This window comes from Podarcis melisellensis (assembly GCF_964234715.1).
Source record: "Podarcis melisellensis genome assembly, chromosome: 6".
Taxonomy (NCBI): Eukaryota; Metazoa; Chordata; class Lepidosauria; order Squamata; family Lacertidae; genus Podarcis; species Podarcis melisellensis.
The window spans coordinates 48687979-48702207 of record NC_138538.1 but is presented as its reverse complement, the minus strand read 5'-3'; the positions used below and the strand labels follow the sequence as shown (position 1 = coordinate 48702207).

Below are 14229 nucleotides of genomic sequence, written 5' to 3'. Positions count from 1 at the left end.
TTCAAACATTGGGCAGGTTCCTATAGAGAGATACGTACTTTCAGGTAGCCTGGGCTCAAGCCATATAGGGTTTTATAGATCATAACCAGCACTTTGAAATGTGGAATCCTACCAATTATAGCTCAGCTAAACGGAACTGCTTAAAAGAAAGAAGGTTCTTTTTATCGTATGTGGTGGTCGTGTAGTAAGATTAAAGCTTAACTAGGAAATGATATATAATGAAATGAAAAGGATGTTTAAAATAACTTTTGTAAAATCAAACAAACCCAGAAGTTTTTCTTTGGGGAATTATAGGGACAGAACTACCTAAAATGTATAGAAACTTATTCATGTATGCTACTACAGTGGCGAGAATGTTACTCGCCCCAAAATGGAAAGAAGCAGAAGTCCCAGGAAAAGAAGAATGGATACAAAAACTTAGGGAATACGCAGAAATGGTGAAACTTACCAGAAGAATAAGAAATGAAGATAAATTATAAACAGATAAGACCATTGCCAAGATTATTGTACTAACCTGCAGTTTTTTAAGAGTATATATTTAAAGTAGATGAATAAATGAGCAAATTCAGTTAATTTGGATAGGCAGAGGATATTAAAAATAAATTTAAGGAACCGCAGAAAGAGGGGGAAGAAAGTCAAGTTTTGAAATGTTAAAATGATTGTTAAAATTAGTGAAGTGTACAAAATTAGTGAAATGTATAAACTTGAAAAGTTTTTTTTTTAAAAAGGAACTGCTTAGCAAGTTAATATAATGACCTAATGTTTGTCTAAATCAGCCTTCTATGGCACAATGCCCTCCAGATGTTGTGGATTACAATTTCCATTGGTCATGTGGGCTGGAGTTATGGCCATTGAAGTCCAAACCTCCTTGGAGGGCACCACTTTGGGGCAGGATAAGCTAAAGCAACCCCACACGGCTGAACTCCCCACAGCCCCTGCTCCAAAATTCAGGTGGAGATGCCAGCTCATTTTCCCTACCTGGAGTCACAGAGTCTGCCAGGCTCACTACAGATGGTGTTGCTAAGGGAGATTTCTCACTGTTCCACTTCTCCAAGGAGCACGGCAGAGGCTGTGGCTGGGTCACTGCAGATTCCTCATCCAAGGAGCCACACTCCGAAGTATGGGCTTGATCCGGCTGTGGAACTTCATCTGACAACTGCATCACAGAAAAGAAGTGGTAGAGATCACCAGAATGCAATCCATAACGTGAAGTTCCCAATAATCACCCTTACCAAACAGCATCAATAATCCATCTAAGAAAAAAAAACACATCTCCAGATCACCCTACCAGCTCAGCATGCGCATGGCTACGTACATCCAGGAATTCTTCTGTCTCCTGCTTGTTCTCACTCGCTGGCCATGCCCAGAGACCATGAGCCTCCTCGGGGGGAGGGGAGCAGGGCAAAGAGCCTTCTGTTTTGATGCTGCTTTCACACCTGCCTCCCGTCATGGTGCTCTCAAGCGTTACTGTGGGGCTAGGCCCATCTTTGGGGGCATGTAGGCGACTGATGGAAACATAGTAGAAATCACTGTCTTCAGCGTTGAGCACGTAGCCTGGTAGGGCTATTCTCTGGAACTCCTGCATTAAAAAGAAGAAGAACAGGCTGACTGTCTAGAAACAAGCAAAAGGCAGGTGCGTGCTTCTTAGGCATAAAGCAAGACAGAATGGCTGAGAATGGAGACGCATCAAGGTAGCTTGTGTGTGTGTGTGTGTGTGTGTGTGTGTGTGTGTGTTGCTGGGGGGTGTTGTTTAAGGTTTATGAGCTGAGGGTCAAATGACTGTGGAAAACTGAAGTCATAAGGGGGGAAAACAAATTTATAAAGATTTATAGACTGCTTAGTCTGAAAACTACAAAAGGGCCACATAGCAAAATCATCACTAAAGACACAGATAGATATCATAGAATCTTGGAAGGGACCCCAAGGGTCATCCAGTCCAACCCCCTGCAATGCAGGAAGCTCAGCTAAAGCATCCATGACAGATGGCCATCCAAACTCTGCTTTAAAATCTCCAAGGAAGGAGAGTCCATGACCTCTCGTGGGAGTCTGTTCCACTGCTGAACAGCTCTTACTGCCAGAAAGTTTTTCCGACTGTTTAGTCATAATCTTCTTTCTTGCAATTTGAAGCCATTGGTTCGAGTCTTACCCTCCAGAGCAGGAGAAAACAAGCACGCTCCCTTCTCCATGTGACAGCCCATAAGATATTTGAAGATGGCTATCATATCTCCTCTTTTCTAGGCTAAACATACCCAGCTCCTCCAAGTGCTCCTCACAATGATTAGTTTCCAGACCCTTGATCAGCTTGCACATGTTCCAGCTTATCAACATCCTTCTTAAATTGTGTTGCCCAAAATTGGACACAGTATTCCAAGTGTGGTCTGGCTAAGGCAGAATAGAGTGGTACTATTACTTCCCTTGATCTGGACACTATACTCCTGTTCATGCAGCCTAGAATAGCATTAGCTTTTCTTTTTTTCTTTTTTGCTGCTGCATCATACTGTTGACTCATGTTAAGCTCGTGGTCCACCAAGACCCCAAGATCCTTTTCACATATACTGCTAGTAAGCCAGGTGTTCCTCATCCTACATTTGTGCATCTGGTTCTTCCTGCCTAAGTGTAGAACCTTACATTTGTGCCTACTGAAATTAATTTTGTTAGCTTGCGCCCAGTTCTCCAATCTGTTAAAGTCATTTTTAATTCTGATTCTGTCTTCTGCAGAATTAGCTACCCCTCCCAGTTTGGTGATGAGTTAAACTTTTTTTAAAAGAAGTATATGGTTTCAGTAGGTTTGTTGAAATAAAAAAGCTTTCACCAGGAATGTACAGTAATATAGACAGGGTGTGAGTCTAATATTAATAGCCAGGAAGTTCCAAAGCATGCTAAAGATTTACATTATATGATGCCTGTGAAAGTGCAAGTTCCACAAATCTAAGTGACTAAGTATGGGGCAGCAAAATATATTTATAAAGGTATTTATATACAGCATCCTCCCATAAAATATCAGCGGTGGCTGCTCAAGTAAATTGGCCCCAAGTTGTTAAGTGCTTCATATACAGTGGTGCCCCGCAAGACGAACGCCTCGCAAGACGAAAAACCCGCTAGACGAAAGGGTTTTCCGTTTTGGAGGCGCTTCGTAAAACGAATTCCCCTATGGGGTTGCTTCGCCAGACGAAAAAAATCTTGCATCCCCCTGTGTGTTTTTTTGGCTTTTTTCACCCTTTTCTTAAGCCGCTAAGCCGCTTATCAGCTGTTCCGCTGATAAGCCGCTTAACAGCTGATCGCTGGAAGCCGCTTGACAGCTGTAGCGCTAATCCGCTAAGCTGTCAATGGGCTTGCTTCTCAAGACGAAAAAACCGCTATACGAAGAGCCTCACGGAACGGATTAATTTCGTATTGCAAGGCACCACTGTACCAATAGCTTGAAAGATCACTTACCTCACGAAACTTTTCCAGAGAGCTCTCAGGCCCAAACACGAACTGCAAAGGAACCGTTTCGCAGTGGCAGCTAGGACGGCCTTGAGAACTGTAAACATGGGTAGCCACTCGGCTCAAAGTGCCAGAGGTGATTGTCCGTGAATGGCGCAAGGCAGACACAATCTCGTCATCCAAAAGCCAGCGGATCTGTGACAGTAAAGACAGCAGGCAAGGTGGTCTAGATCCTAAGTAAAGTACAAACCCTGTTGCGGCCTTGCTTTTAGCAAGGTTCACAATGCTGGTGCTTGGTCAGGACACAGTGCTGAGGAGTGGGAGGGATATTAATCTAGTCTCAGAGTAAGTCTCTTTTCCCAAGGGCCAAATGAACTCACCTCTGTCATGGTAGCTTCAACGGCTTGTCTGTGCACTCCAGGAAGATTGGAAAGTGCTGGGTGCCTTGGGGAAAAAAGAATGCAAGGGTCAAGGACAGTGGCTCGCTATTTCTGCACCCCAGCATAACAACATGATGGAGAGGATAAATACCCATCGTCCACAGTGGAGGGCAACCTGTCCAAGGTGTGCATAAGCTCCTCATCGGAGCGGAAGGAGGAAGGCCGCCCTGGGGAACGGGTGAAGGAGACGCTACTCTCAGAGGTGTACCTGTAGCGAGGACAGGGAAAGAGTTACTAGGCTCAGCCCTCGCGTCTTGCCAAGGCCACATGCATGTTGCGGTTTCGAAACTACCCTGGCCCACACTGCAACCCTGGAGTCCCACCTATTGTGATGCAGATCGTTCACCGTTTCGATTTCCAGGGGGAGGGTCAGAACAAAAATGTCGAGGGTCACACACAGGTCCGAGAGGTCAATGGTGTGCAGCGCCTTGCAGCTCTCAAAGCAGCCCAGTACCTCCCCTAGTGAAAGCAACAGATATTACTTGAGTTAGTAAAGGTAAAGGGACCCCTGACCATTAGGTCCAGTCATGGCCAACTCTGGGGTTGCAGCGCTCATCTCGCTTTACTGGCCGAGGGAGCCGGCGTACAGCTTCCGGGTCATGTGGCCAGCATGACCAAGTCGCTTCTGGTGAACCAGAGCAGTGCATGGAAACACCGTTTACCTTTCCGCCGGAGCGGTACCTATTTATCTACTTGCACTTTGACGTGCTTTCGTACTGCTAGGTTGGCAGGAGCAGGGACCCAGCAACGGGAGCTCACCCCATCACAGGGATTCGAACCGCCAACCTTCTGATCGGCAAGTCCTAGGCTCTGTGGTTTAACCCACAGCGCCACCCGCATCCCATTACTTGAGTTAGACAGTGCTAATCTAGCTTCCTTGCCAAGCGCCCAAGGACATTGGGCCTCAGCATATGATCCCTCCCCTCCCCAGCACCCCTTACTTGGAGGCTGAAACCAATCTTCCCTTCCAGCAGCCCATCCACCCTAACTATGCCACCCCCGCACCCCAAACCCCAGGGCTCATTTCCATTCACCTAGGCAGGTGGGCAGCGAGCGAACAGGCATGGAACTGTGCTGGCTGCGCAGCTTCACAGAGCATGTCATGTGCACAAAGAGCGGTGGCATGTCCTGTTCCAGCAGCTCTTGCTCCGCCAGAGAGTCTCCCAGCACGCTGAAGGAGTCCTCGTCCTGGTTAACAGTGTTGGAGTCAGACAGAGAGTCGGCTTCTAGAAATTCGTGGTCCAGCCGTTCCCGATACTCTACTTCCAGTTCAGGGTCACTCTCCGTGCCAATGCCACAGCCGGAAGCATTGCCTTCGAAAAAAGCCAAAGTGCTTTCAAGGAGGGATGGAGCTTTGGGGAAAGGCACCAGGCCTCAAGAATGTTTATCCTGAAAGGGTTAACTACAATCGCACTCACTCTGTGAATAGGGAGACAGATTGGCGTTACAGGAAGCGCTGCCAGCAGAATGCAGGAATGCACAAGAGGCTGGCACTGCTGGCTGGCCAAGTTCCTGAAGTGCCTGAAGCTAGACTGAAAAGCCTTGTGCGTTGTAAAATGTGGGAGTCTTTTATCAGGAATATATCAAGTGGTTTAATTAGAATACATAAAATAAACATATATCGAGATATATGTTCAGTAATAGTAAACATTAGGAGTGTCAAATTATCACCAAACATGATTTATGGGCATAAGGGGGGAAAACATTGAGACAAAATATTGGGTAATTACTTGAGTATGCACTGATAATATGACTGGGTGGTCAGATATAAGTAAATGGATTGATTTTAATTTTTTTAAGAGAGGTGGTAATGAATATTAGTCCGAGCTTAGAATTATCTCTGTGCATTCTCCCATGCAGAAGACAAAGCTGGCCTTTGTAGCTTTCAGTGCAACAGTAAAGGCCTGGCAGTACAACAGGCCGCAAGCAGGACAGCTCAGTGGGTAAGAGCAGAAGACTCTTAATTTCAGGGTTGTGGGACATGGGTTCAAACCCCCATGTTGCGCAAAAAGATTCCTGCATCACAGGGGGCTGGACTACCTGACCCTCATGGTCCCTTCCAATTCTATGATTCTATGAAGCATTGTGCAAACCTCCCTCTGGACAATCCTGCACTCTCTTCTGACAACGTCCCCTCTCTTGGTTGCAAGAATGCTGATAAAGAATCAGGCCCAGGCAATGTAAGGTACCTAGGCTCTAGGTGGCTGGCTGCCAAAGAGGACACTGCATGGTCCTCACCATGGACTGTGGGACAATTTGTGAATGATCACTTGAGAGATCACTTGAGAGATCTTAAACCTCTTAAATTAGAAACAAGCAATTCTAGGAAAGCTGAAACTATACAGCTAGCTCCATGGACTAGAAATCTATGCAAAATATTTGCAGCTTGGGAGTACTGGGGTGCCTCTGAGCCAAAAGGAGGAACTTAATCTTAGCAATTCCTTCGTCTCAACTCTTCCAGAAAGCTCAAAGCTAGGATCCTCCATTGGATCCCCCTGCATTGATAGCAGGGATCTGTAGATGTTGATGGACTCCCAACAAACCTCATGAAGACCCCTTGGCCATGGATGCTGCACTGTGGGGGCCAGGAATATCTGTATGACCACATACCTGCTCTATGGTTTGCTGAGCTCCAGGGGAAAACAGTGCACTGGTCCTCAAGGACTTTTGCACTCTCCCCAGCACATATGCATACATAAAATTTCCTTAGTCCACTTAAGGGTTTGAAAAACAGAAATCCAATGTCACTAGATTACAAGTGCCATGGCATCTCCAATCGTTACAGCAGTCCTGAGAACAGCAGGGTGAGGAAGAGTTTCCCTTACCTTCATCCGCCGCCAGTTCAGTTTCTGAACTTTCCACGTCTTCACTGCCTTTCCTATCTGTATGGTCCCGAGAGGCCTCCTCCTAAAACAGGGACAAGAAGCCACATGCGCAACATGCATCAAGTCTGGGTGCCGCATCCTTCCAAGTTTGGCTCTTTTACAGCCTTCCAGACCCTCTTAAAGGAGCCTCCCTGGGCAAGGAGGCAAAGATAGAAGCATACCCTCCTACCTCTTTTTTGGCAGAAGGAGGGCAGTAGAAGTAATAATGAGGATTGGACGGCACTGGCTTGAAATGCAAGCTGCCAATCTCCAAGAACTTTTCCTAGAATGGGAAGAAGGAACAGTTGGAAACATACTTGGGCCATCAAAGCTACCCTCTCACCTCACCCAGAGGAAGCACATTTCTCCTTACCTGGATGATTCTGTGCAAGTCGGGATGCTCCTGGCAAGGCTGGCTGCTCTTTAGCAGAGAGAGGGGGAACTCTGAACAGCAGCTGGGATTGGGTTCTTGGGGAGGACAGGCCGAAACATGGGACTCTGGCTCACTAAAATCCTCCGTCTCAGCACTGCACAGCAGGTTCAAGGAAGAGTGAAGTCAGTCACAAGCAGCTCTGTCTACTTGTGCTCCCAATAATGGAACCTTAACTCCCCTGCTCCTCAGTCAGAAGCAGCCTACATGCCTCTATTCCCCCATGCATCCTAAGATCCCCAATGGGTCAGAAATACAGTGGTACCTCGGGTTACATATGCTTCAGGTTACATACGCTTCATGTTACAAACTCCGCTAATCCAGAAATAGTACCTTGGGTTAACAACTTTGCTTCCGGATGAGAACAGAAATCATGCTCCAGCAGCACGGCAGCAGCAGGAGGCCCCATTAGCTAAAGTGGTGCTTCAGGTTAAGAACAGTTTCAGGTTAAGAACGGACCTCCGGAACGAATTAAGTACTTAACCCGAGGTACCACTGTAAAGAGTTATGCACAGGAGCATATAGAACTGCTTCATGTGCAAAAAATATATATTGGAAAATGCATTTTCTGGAGCTGGGTCTATGAACTGAACCTCAGCAGAAATCTAGGGCCCTGCTCACAGACTCATTCCACAAGTATAGCCAGTTCTGACCATGAACACACGAGCATAAAATACTGTGTTTGAATCAGTTTTGCTCAGCCTTAAGTGTGGCCAATAAATAGTGTATGCTCTTGGTTCACCTGCATGGGCATTCCAATCCTCTCCTCCTGTCAAAATGAATGAACCAACTAACAAAACAAAACAATTACATATATACCTCTCCCCTCAATGCCTCCTTCAGGCCACACTTTTCAGAGAGCCATTTTATAGCATTTAGAGATGGGAGAAAAATCTCAAAAATGATCTAAATTACGGTTATATCAAACCTGTCTAAAACTAATTTGAGGGAAGTTTAGTCGATTGATTTTTAGAAGAACCTATGTGCTATGAAGGGATTAGGGGAGGATTAATGGATAAATGCCTTAAATGCAGATCAATGTGCATTTATTGATTCAGCCAAACAGAAAGTGTGAGGAAGAAGAACTGGCGGAAGACAGTAATGCAAATAGTGAAGGAAGGTGAGTTGTTGTGCTTGATATGCAATCACTTAAATATGTTTTAATAAGCTGAAAAATAAAACTATGTTCCACTATGCTTGAACTGGGAACCTCTGGTTTAAGGGCTCCCTACAAACCAGTATCTAATCCAACCCTAACTTCTAGGGCAGTGGTGTCCAAACTTTTTTCAAAGGGGCCCAGATTTGATGAAATAAACTGCCACAGGGCTCAGATTAAACCGACCGGCCGGCCAGATAAGACCCCCGAAATGGACTTTGGACATGTCCGTTCTAGGGAATCCTTAAAACTACAGTTTTCCAGTTCAGGGCACTTGGAAAAGAGTGGTTTAATAAATCTCTACTGTAGATAGATGTGCTCAGCCTTCTTACTGATTTATGCATCCACAAACCAGAAAGCTGGAGTGGCTTGCTGCACCACAAGCCTTTCTAAGAACTCACAGAGAACATGAGAGTGTAAAGCTGTTTTTGTTTTAATTTTTGTGAGCCGCCTTGCATTAGGTTCTGGGGAAAAGACAGACAGGCCATCAATCAATCCATCTCACTTGGGGCTTCTTTGGTGAAAGGGGGTGGTGGTGTTTATGTTAGTTTGTGGCTCCTGCTTTCATAGATCTATTCATGGTTGGCATATGGCTTGTCCTTTTCCACATATTATAAATATCAGTTACACCTGTGATATTGTGTTCCTATATCGGTTTTATTAATTGTACTGTTTTAAACTGGCGCAGTGCCTCTCCTTTCTCATTCTAGTTCCATTTGGCTGCCCCATTTTCAGTTTGCAAGGCAAACCTTCCTGCTCTCCTCTATTGTACTACAGAGGCACAAATTCCTTCATTTCTACAGGTTTGCTTGAGTTATCTTCTCCATGTGCAGAGGGATGTGGCAGTCAGCCTGGGATCATTTATACTTCAGGTTACAGAATCTCGTTCTCCTACAAAATATATGTCCTTCCTCATTTTTTGCAGTGACATTTACTGCATTTGCTTTCCTATGCCACTCAGTGAAAGCAACTGGAATAGCTGTTGCCCACGGGAAAAAAATATGAGATTGCTGTTCAAAGAATCAGTTTTTCTGCACCAAGTTATGACTGTAAGTAATCTTTGCCCTTGATAGGTTAAGGAAATACACAAGGACCATCTGATCTGCATAAACATATCCGCACTATATATTGAGATCATTCAAATGTTAAGAGACTCTGCAATTATTTGCTTATTTTGCATAATTTATTCTATTCCTGCAAGCTATGCAAAGCTTTTAAATGCTGCTCCTTGACTGCTGGAAATTCCACGCAGCCCAACTGTGCCCTGTGAGATTTTATCCTGCACTGTTTACACTTCTTTTTTGCAAGCTCATTTTCCACAGGCAAAAAAGAAAAAGCTTAAAAGCTTTTTTTTTTTAATTAAAAAAAAGGTGGGGAAGGTGGTGAAATTCTTTAAATGACGGAATGAGAGATGCAAATTAATTCCTTGAGTATAGCAATTACAAAAATGCACATGAACTGGGTGACCTGGTAATCTGACTCCTTGCCCAACTTCAATCTTGATCCTTATTTGACGGCTTATTTGACTGAAAACAGAAGGCTGGATATTCAATAATTCAACCAAGGCCAATTGACATTATAGACTGACACCTATCCATCCATTCATTTATTGTATAGCTCTGCCTTTCTCCAATGCAGCCCACAAGGCTCACAGCATAAATTAAAACAGACACAACTAAAAACATGCAATAAATAGAAATATTTTAAAAACAAATAAGGAACCCTATTAAAAACAGCTCTGAAAAAGCTTAAACCCATCCCTGATCTAAAGTGTGCACAAGCCCTCTTTGTTGCTTATGTGCATTTGACTTGGTTGTGTTTTTCCCTTCCCCATACAGAGCCTTGCATGGCTCCAGAATCAGAATCCCGCTTGGAACATTAGAGAGGGAGCCATTTTAGTGCGCAGAATGGGACTCTGGCAAACTTCTGACTTTTGGGGGCCATGGATGAAAGAACCTATTAGGCTACAATCCACTACATACAAGACCAGCAGAAGGAAGCCCTGCAAGATACATTCTTCTTCCAACATTGCCAAGGCCACCCCAGAGTTACAATTCATTCTGATCTCTCTATATGGAAGCAGCCATCCCACCTGGAGACAGAGACTAGCACACCCCGCGCTCGGGGGGGCTGCGTCAATTCCCCTTCCAAGCTGGTGGGCAGGTGCTGGTGGCGCTCACAGAAGGATCGCACGTGGTTGCACAGAGTAAGCAGAAAGCTCGTGATGTCTATCTCCTGCAAGAGCTCCTCACAATAATCCATGGCTATGAGCAGATCAGGGCAGCTAATGCTGTGGCCCTGCTGTAGGCTCTGGAACAGCCCTGCAAAGAATCAGAGGATCAGAGAGTTAGCTGGCCCTGCAGATTCACCCAGAAACAGCAACATGGTAAGCAGCAGAAATGATGAATGTGGGGTGGAGTGGGGGAGCAGAATAACACAGCAGGTTTTGCTAGTGGAGGCTGTGGCCCATTTAAATACCACCAAGCCGCCAATCAGGTTCACTCTAAGTATGGGGAACTGCAAGTTTGCCACAGTTGCATGGGCCCCTCCTGGTGCTCCAGAAGGAAGTCAGGCCCAGAGGGGTAACAGAAAAGCCAGCTTCCTCCCACTCTGGGGACAGCAACCCAACCAGAGAATATCTATCCTTTACCTTTCACATAGCACTGATGGGAATGCTCTTGCAGCAAGGTACAGAAACTCAGCAATTCCTTGTGCTTGGCATCTAGCCAGGGAGTGCTGGTGGGGCGCTCCACTGACTGGCTTCTGGAAGACAAAATCATCCAACGTTGACCATCTAGATTCTAGGACAAGGCCCACATTCCTCCCTCACCTTAGTTCTCCCTCCAGATCACACACTCTCCTAAGGCTCTGCCCGCAATACTAGCGCTTGGTCTAATATACATGAGTTTATACATATCCCAAACAGCTGGAAACTGAGTAGTGATTGTCTTTGTACAACCTCGAAGGCCAAGATCTGCCCAACTGCTGTCAAGTTTTCTGTGCCCCTTAGCTCACCTGAAAAAGATGTCCCGCAGAGGCTTATCTAGCCTGGGACTGATCATCTGCTCCCGCAGCAGCTCCAAGGAGCAGCTGTAGACATAGACAGGGCAGCGGGCTCGGCAGCTCTCGCCCAGGTCAAGCTGAGATGTCTGGCGGTTGAAGGAGATACGCCCTTCTCTTCTCGGCACTGCATCTGGATCTCCCGAGTCCAGGCCAATTTCTGTAGAAGGGATACATCTTGGAGGATGAGAAGTAGCCTCAAGCTCACAGCTCAAACAAGAAGGAAATGATGCTCTTTCTATGCACCTTGACATGGCACACTGCATGACTCAGAGCACAGTTGAAATGTGCACCCTTTCCTCTGCCTCAAGGCACTTCAGGTAGTCCTTTACTTCCCCCTGCCCTTCTGCAGCAGAAGGGCATGTGCTCTGCCTGCAGAAGGTATTAATGGATTCCAGCTTTAAAATGATCTTGTGGGCAGGTAGTAGGAAAGACTTTTGCTGGTGACTTGCTAGAGAGCTGCTGGCAGTCACAAGAAACATAGACTGACGTTCACCAGCCTGGTGCCTTGCAGATGTTTTTCGACTACAATCAGCCCCACCCAGCACGTGTAAACATCCCCAATGTCCTCTGGGGTGCGGTTGGGTCTTCACCCAACCCACTCCAGCAAGCCTGTGTCAGGGTTCAAGAGAGACTGACATAAACATGAACATCTTCCCAATGATATGCTTGTGTATGGATCTTAAATTATTCAAGTTTGCGCGCTTGGCTAAAAGTGTATGATCCTGAACACCTACAACCAGAACCTAATGCAACTTCCATTATCTCCTTCACCTCCCGTCTGATTCCAAACACAGGAGACTGCCAGTGGTGCAAGGAAGACCAAAACAAAGTTGTTACCATTGGCTGGTGTAACACTGACGGTTGGAAGCACCCCTGCAGTCTCCAGCTCCTTTTCTCCTTCGGAAAGGGTTGGTTCCTGCTCTTTGGAAGATTTATCTGTCCCCTGAGCCATCAACCTCTGTATGTCTGGAAAAGATGGTAAGAGTTCATTGCACATTATTTGCTGTCATTGCACCCGGCTTCATTCATGGGATATACAGCAACCAACATAGTCAGAACATCGCATCTGCCGTAATCTTCCTACTGTACCACACAAGAAAGTAATCAGGTGGTTCTCTTAAAGAAAACAAAGCAACAAGCTTCTAGTCCTTAAAGAGTGAGAATTTAAACCTGTGGCAGGATTCAGCATCCCTTGGCACAGTCTACAGAATATTGGTGAGCACCTGTCTCATCTCTGTATGACTTCATTTCCTCAGGCAGGTGTCCAATTCCCTTTCTGATATAGTTTGCCTTACCTGGAAATGTGGCTGGGAGGAAGGTGAGGAAAAGATGCTGTGGATTTACCAGCTTGGCATAGCATCGCCACTGGGGGAAGAGGTCCTCAGGTGCTGGTAAGGTCTCATCTCTTGACCCCTCTGCATTGTTTGGAGCCTAAGACAGTAAAGTCAAATTGAACATGGCCATGGCATTTTGACATAGGAACCCTGTTCCTCACCCAGACACACATTTTTGGTAGCAAAGGTAGATAACTCTCTCGTCAGTCATTCATATAGCCCTTTAGATACAAAAACATAATGACTGATTGAGACAGAACTGTTACAACTCAGTCAAGCTACTGGAGCGGATTCGGTTGCCTACTCACTGTTGCCCATGTGCACTGAGATCACCCCAAGAAAGATCTCCTTCAGAAGAGAATAGCAGAAGGAACCTCTCAAGTTCAGGGGGCTCTCTGGGGTCCTTGGCAGTTTGTACAGAGGTCAAGGGGGTGCTGTACCTGTTGTGTAACTGCAGAGGTAGCCCTGTCTTTGCTGCCAACAGAATGGTAGGTGTTGGCTGGATCCCGATGTTCAGGGAGCACAGAGGCCTTGGGAGGCTCTGTTGAGAGGGACGTAAAATGGTCAGAAGCCAGCAGGGGAATGGAGAAAGGCAAAAACAGCTGCATGCATGTCCTCTTACCTTGGACCACTGGGAGCATAAATGGGGTTGGGTGGCCATCTCTGTCCCGCTGCAGCACCTGCTCCATGAAGCTTATATGATCTGTGCCAGATAGCATGATCTCCCTGTCGCTGAGGTCATGCTGGAGGCAGCCATGGAAGAGGCTGAGGAGCATTTCATTGGGCAAGAAGGAAGAGTCCTTTGCGATCCCATCATCCTCTATTATAGGTGGAAAACCAAATATTCGAGCAAACCGATTTTTCTGTTGCCCCAGCCTAGCACAACCATCCACTGTGCATGCAGGTCTGACAGCTTCGTGGGACTAAGTCAGACAAGAGCATCCAACCTCCCTGGCCCAGCTTAAAGCAAGAGGAATGGGGTCTGTAAGGAGTTCCAGTGATTCAAAAAGAAGATCCCTTCCTACTGCTTCATTACATCTCTTGTTCAATGGCAGATATGGCAAGAAGTCCCGTCCCCGCCCAATAATCTTTATTAGTTTTCCGGTTGCATACTCTACATACGCATAATGTGTTGCATTTTACATTTATACTTGCTCCTAAGCACTGACTTCCCTCCTTCCTTCTTCTGGTTTTTTATATCACATATAATTTTATCGCATTATTTTCATCCATTTTGTATATTGTTATTCATTTTCCATATTTGTCCATAGTATATCCATAAACAAATAAATCCTCCTGTTTATACAATTCTTGTTGTATATCTGTATTCATTTACAATTACTGTTACATTAATCTCCTTATACATTTTGCTTATTATTTTCATTATCCATCACTTTCCTTAATCTTTCCCGTTATGAGGTTTATTACCAATTCTAATGGTTTCCCTATTTCATCTTATTTTTCCTATATACAAGTTTTTTTAAGAAAGAGGGACCAGGTCTCCTGCACCATCTGA

General features: G+C 45.6%; 1 protein-coding gene across 5 annotated transcripts in view; it reads right to left on the bottom strand.

Annotated features, from left to right (window-relative positions):
• The window catches only part of SZT2 (SZT2 subunit of KICSTOR complex), an 83246-nt gene that overhangs the window by 31659 nt on the left and 37358 nt on the right, over nucleotides 1–14229 (bottom strand). For 4 of the 5 annotated variants that reach the window (XM_081916173.1, XM_081916177.1, XM_081916175.1 and 1 more), the window contains exons 22-38: nucleotides 13336–13533; nucleotides 13154–13254; nucleotides 12675–12810; nucleotides 12217–12345; nucleotides 11332–11536; nucleotides 10967–11079; nucleotides 10409–10637; nucleotides 7104–7257; nucleotides 6921–7013; nucleotides 6692–6773; nucleotides 4901–5179; nucleotides 4190–4325; nucleotides 3958–4074; nucleotides 3807–3870; nucleotides 3436–3621; nucleotides 1316–1579; nucleotides 979–1156 (exon numbers count right to left, since the gene is read on the bottom strand). In XM_081916173.1, the coding sequence (XP_081772299.1) occupies nucleotides 979–1156; nucleotides 1316–1579; nucleotides 3436–3621; nucleotides 3807–3870; nucleotides 3958–4074; nucleotides 4190–4325; nucleotides 4901–5179; nucleotides 6692–6773; nucleotides 6921–7013; nucleotides 7104–7257; nucleotides 10409–10637; nucleotides 10967–11079; nucleotides 11332–11536; nucleotides 12217–12345; nucleotides 12675–12810; nucleotides 13154–13254; nucleotides 13336–13533 (2664 nt within the window). The remainder of the gene's footprint in view (nucleotides 1–978; nucleotides 1157–1315; nucleotides 1580–3435; nucleotides 3622–3806; nucleotides 3871–3957; nucleotides 4075–4189; nucleotides 4326–4900; nucleotides 5180–6691; nucleotides 6774–6920; nucleotides 7014–7103; nucleotides 7258–10408; nucleotides 10638–10966; nucleotides 11080–11331; nucleotides 11537–12216; nucleotides 12346–12674; nucleotides 12811–13153; nucleotides 13255–13335; nucleotides 13534–14229) is intronic. The other variant, XM_081916174.1, reaches the window with a different exon arrangement.